General features: G+C 35.5%; 1 protein-coding gene across 1 annotated transcript; it reads right to left on the bottom strand.

Annotated features, from left to right (window-relative positions):
• Positions 1-3,868: 3,868 nt before the first annotated feature.
• LOC149209855 (F-box protein At5g49610-like) lies at positions 3,869-4,966 on the bottom strand. The gene has a single exon (XM_089398773.1). The coding sequence runs from the start codon at positions 4,964-4,966 to the stop codon at positions 3,869-3,871; it is 1,098 nt and encodes a 365-aa protein (XP_089254899.1).
• Positions 4,967-5,337: the final 371 nt, after the last annotated feature.

The following is a 5,337-nucleotide window of genomic DNA, read 5'->3' on the forward strand; positions in this document are numbered from 1 at the left end:
GCAGATCCGATGACTCCCGTCGCACCTGATAAAGCGACTCGTCCGATCAGTTGTCCGTCGCCCAATTAGTCCCGACAAGATAAATGGCCCAAGCCCATATTGCTATCACAAATCGCATCCATGTGTGTATAAAGGCTACGCCCCTTAACTTCTGCCGATGCAATATTGCGATCACTCCTCTGTCATCCGATCAGTCCTGACAAGATCCAACGGCCCATGCCCATTTCGCTCTAATATCTCTCGATATCTCTCGCAAACCAATCTTCGTCGTCCATACATGCAATCCGACGGCATTCGCACCCCCCGCACCCATAAGATACCCACACATTAACTTGCAATCATAGCGGTTTTTGCCCCATCTCATCAGCCACCCGTCACCCAGTGATTTTGATCGCTTGATTCTTCTCGCCAACAGATATCTGCCATCCATTCACTTGATCCAACGGCTGATATCCATTCCACCATGCAGTCAGTTCATCCATAGCCTATCCCGTGCATCTAAAGGAAGAAGGTGGCTAGTATTCAGCACTTCGTGCAGTTAATATTCAACCACCGCATTCAATAAATAGGATGGCCGAGAAGGAAAGGACCAGCCTCGAGCAGATCACAACATTTACTAGTTATGGAACTTCTTCCATACTACACTCCACCTGCTCAAGAAGGACAACCGAGCATCAGTGAATGTCAAATTCATTCATTGAAGCAAGCAAATTGTAGTAGAGACTCCATCAGAGAGTTAAAATGGTCAGCGGTCCATTATGACCCCTCCACGCCTAGTAGCAGAACATCTTTCTATTGAAACTCTATATATACCCACAAACAAGATGTAAACGGGGAGATGGTGGATGGTTGTTGTTTGATGTAAGTTTCAACTTCTGGAGACTGTAACTGCTTTGATACTTACAACATCTCGTCGGCATTTTCAGCTAATACAAGCTTCTTTTGTTGTTAATTTCTCACTTTCCATTTCTACTCTCTTCTAGGTTGTGCATGTTATGCAATTTTTATGCACTCTTGATATTTAGCATTTGAGGGGCTATCATCCCACCTCTGTGTTAAAGTCTAGTATGTATCATTGAATGTGTCATGCAGGTTTCTGTTTATTTAATGCCAGAGAGCTATCATCCTGTCGGTCCATTAGGAAATAGATTTGTAGACCTTTTTACTGGTTGCAGCCGACCATCACAGTGCCCTGTGCATCTGCTGGTGTGGTCATTATTCTCCGTATTCACTCAATCCTTAAACTGTGAGTAATTGGTGGTCTAAAGCCTTGTAGTCTGGGGTTGTTCACACAAGTATGGAGTTAATCATAGTAGAAGTGGTTATCTGGCTTGAACAAGCATCATTCCTTCCATTCATCCATTTCCAACATGGTGTTGAGTTTGTAATGTTCCCGAGCATCTCCGAGATACAACCTAGGAGAGTTTTTTGGGGTGATAACAGGTAGAATTTACATTTTTACATGAAATATACTTACATTTTTACATGAAATCTACCCCATACTCGGATGTAGAGTGGTAGAATTAAAAAGTTAAATATAAACAAAGTAACTAATGTCACTATTTATTTAAATAGGAAATTTTAAGTTTGACAATTGCATTTGGAGCACATTTTTATTCACTTTGAATTTAGTAATTTAAGTAATCAATTTAACATGTTAACACAATCATATTGAATATACATAATAATTGTGATCAACATTCAATAAGTAATGATCTCTAAAACATCTCTATAGAATCATCTTTAGGTGTATATATTGATTAATTAAAGAGTAATAAATCATTAAATTAACAGAAAATGTATTTTCTTTATGTGAAAGATGGAATTAGTTACAAATATGATTTTGTATAAATAATGTTAACATTTTACTAAGCTACCAAAGAAGTGTTCCATCTCCATTTTATGCATTTCAAATTAATACAATAAAGTTAATGAGAAGATTAAATAATATTAATAAGAATATGATAATAAGGGGAAAGAAAGATAGAAATCTAATAAGAAAGAATTTTTATTGAGCAACTCTACAACTCAATATAAGGAAGATGTATGTAGTGTAAGTTAGTAGTTTAGTAAAATATTAAATTTATTTATACAAAAATAATACATATAAAGTTTCCATTTTGATATAAAGAAAATTATTTTTTTTTTTTAATTAATTTAACCACTTATTATTGTTTTCATAATCAATATATACACTTAAAGATGATTATATAAAAATGTCTTAAAAGAATTAGCTATGAAAAAATGCTTATTATATTTATTCAATATAATTGTGTTATAATGTTAAATTGCTGATAAATTTAATCAAATTAAATAATAAAACTCTAAAACACTATTTCCAAACCTTAATCTTATTTATATTCAACCTTTTAATTCTACCACTTTTATTATCATTTCAAATAAATATTTTAATAAAAAAATATCAAATATTTTAATTAAATCATTTTTCTCCTTAATACTCCCAACCATACAATGCATTAAATATTTTTTTTCCTTAATCTAATCATATACTATATAAATGTTCATACGTTGAATCGAAAAGCATCTGATCATGAATACCTACCTTCCGCTTGACGGCTAAATCCCAGCCATACAATGCATTAGATACAATAGAGATGTTCATACTCTAATGGAATCCAGAAGGATCTGATCATGAATACCATTGATCATAGGGAAAATAGAAGCTAGTTTGATGTTGATAAGCTAGTTTAAAAATAAAACCCAGTTGCTTCATTGCTTGACATTTTTACCAAATCCTTCTTTCACCGAATCAACATGTTAACATCATCAATACCTGAGACGACTTGCTTAATGATGCAAGTTATTTTTGAATATATATACATCATCTTTAAGCAATTTTTATTGCTTTTGATTGAATGCATAGTCTAGTCTCCAAATGTTTCTGGTGTGATATCATTTGATAGAGAGGTGGAGAAAAGTGATTAAAGTGACAGGGGATATGTTTTGGAGAGAGTTCGTACAATTTTTATTGCTTTCGATTAAATGCATAGTCTGGTCTCCAAATGTTTTTGGTGTGATATCATTTACTAGAGGTGAAGAAAAGTGATTAGAGTGACAGGTGACATGTTTTGGAGAGAGTTTGTAGAGTTAAAAAGGTTGAGTTCTAGTTAAAGAGAAGTAAAGTTGTAACTATAGTTATCTCATTCTCATTTGAATTCATATTATGATTCAAAAAAATTGAAATTATTCATCTTAAAAAATTGATATATTATATTATTTTATTTTATTTCTAAAAATAATAAAAGTCAAAATGCATTAAATTTATTAGTATGGCAGCCAGAAAATTGTCAGCAAAATTTAATAATTTGAATAAAAAGTCTCAAAAATGGAGTTCAATATAAAAAATTACATCTCAAATACCAAAGAATTAATGACTCAATCAGTGTTTCTATTCAATCTAAATCAATCAATATTGCTATCATTATAAGAATTAATTTCTCAATCACTATTCCTATCAAATCCAAAATTATTTAACAATAACTATCCCATCTAAATTTAAATTTATTTAACAATAAATATATCTGCAGATTCTCCTTTACAACCCAAATTAATCACTATTCCTATATTCCTATCAATAGCAGAATTAACTCAGTTACTATCCAATCAAAATTTATTTAACCATTCTTATTCCATCTAAATTTACTTAACTATCAAAATACTTGCAAATCATTCTTCACAGTGAACCACAGAAATAAACCTCTCTCATTGAATTCCACTATCACTTATTCTCTGTTTTGGGGTGAACCCTAATCGCTATATTTGAACAAAGTAATTGTTATCCTCCAAAAGAATTACTAAGGGCACATCAGCTGATTCAAACCCTCGAACTGGTGTTTGAGAAGATTTACTAAGGCCACATCAGGTTGGAAGATTCGAAAGCTGATGCAAATCCTCGAACTGACCGTGCTCGAGACTTGCTATGTCCTGGTAATTCCAATCTATGGACGATCGAATTTCCGGTAGAGCTGAATATCGACATATTTAATCTGCAATCAACTACCACGATAAACCCACTGTTGTTCACGGTCACCATAGGAAATGACGGAAAGTATTCTTTTGACAAACCACTGACGCGAAACTCACACCATATTTCATATTCTCCCGCTTCATTCAACTTCCACATGCGAATAAAACCAGCAACCCGTCTATCCACTAGCATGAAATGCCCATCATATTCAGCAAGATCTTCTGGATAAATCCACCCGTGCCATCTGTGGGGCACTGGGAATTCTCTCCAGATTCCGTCAGCAATATTAAAGGCTGCAATGAAGATAAGGGTATCCAGCGTGACAACCCTCCAGTAAAATTTTCCTTGACAAAAAATACCCTTACCAAAAGGACAGAGATGATCTGGGACCATGGTGGAATGTTGAGTCCACGCGTTGGATTCTGAATCATAAATACACATCTCCATCATTCTTCTATTAACACCTTGCAATTGGTGGTTTAACCAAGAAAAACCTAGAAGGACAGTGCAACGCCTTGTGGAAGAGTCGAAAACCATTCCATTGAAGTGGTTGAAGTGGTCGAAGTGGCAGGCAGGTATAGGAGGACGAGGTAGGTGTCTCCAATTGGTGGTACCAGGAATTCCTATGGAAAGAGCCCACGGATCCCCTCGTTCTTGACAACACACGATGCTCTTGCAACAATCCAAAACGATGCAATTGAGCAAAGGCACTTTGTAAATGTGTGAACCAGTACTGCATCCTTCTATAACCCAAAATTCTCCGTCATCTTTGGTATCCCAATGGATCTGAATCAGAAACCCCGGGGTGCAACAAAGCGACCATTTTGGAACAAGCCCTTCGAAGGCATCACGAGAAGACAGTAGATCTTTCCACTGTTTGCAGACAGCCCTCATTTTGCCCAGAACCCTAATGGGAAGCTTCGCTAAAATCATATGCAACAACACCTCTGGGAGCCTTTGCCAGATTTCTGCTTCCATGGCTAAAATATTTCTTTCTCCAGCGAAAAAAATCTCAGACCCTTCACAGCTCTCCGCGAAAAAAAAATATCGCAGGCCCTCCACAGCTCTCCGCGAAAAAAAAATATCGCAGGCCCTCCACAGCTCTCCTCAGTGCGCTCCACTTTTAGGATCCAGCCCTCCCGCACGAGTTATATAAAACCATACAAGTCCACAAAACGATCCCCTGATATAACGGTCCGCCCGCTCTGTACGGCATAAATTATAAAAAGTAATCTAGCTTTATTTGTTTGATGAAATAATCTTTGAAGTGTGAGCTGGATTTCTGGTCTTTTACCATGGTTGATAATATATATATTGAAAGTAATTTTCAAATCGATAATCGGATTGGT

Source organism: Pinus tabuliformis, chromosome 1_2, assembly GCF_031772625.1.
Source record: "Pinus tabuliformis cultivar Carrire ecotype Pingquan chromosome 1_2, CPIR1, whole genome shotgun sequence".
Classification (NCBI taxonomy): domain Eukaryota; kingdom Viridiplantae; phylum Streptophyta; class Pinopsida; order Pinales; family Pinaceae; genus Pinus; species Pinus tabuliformis.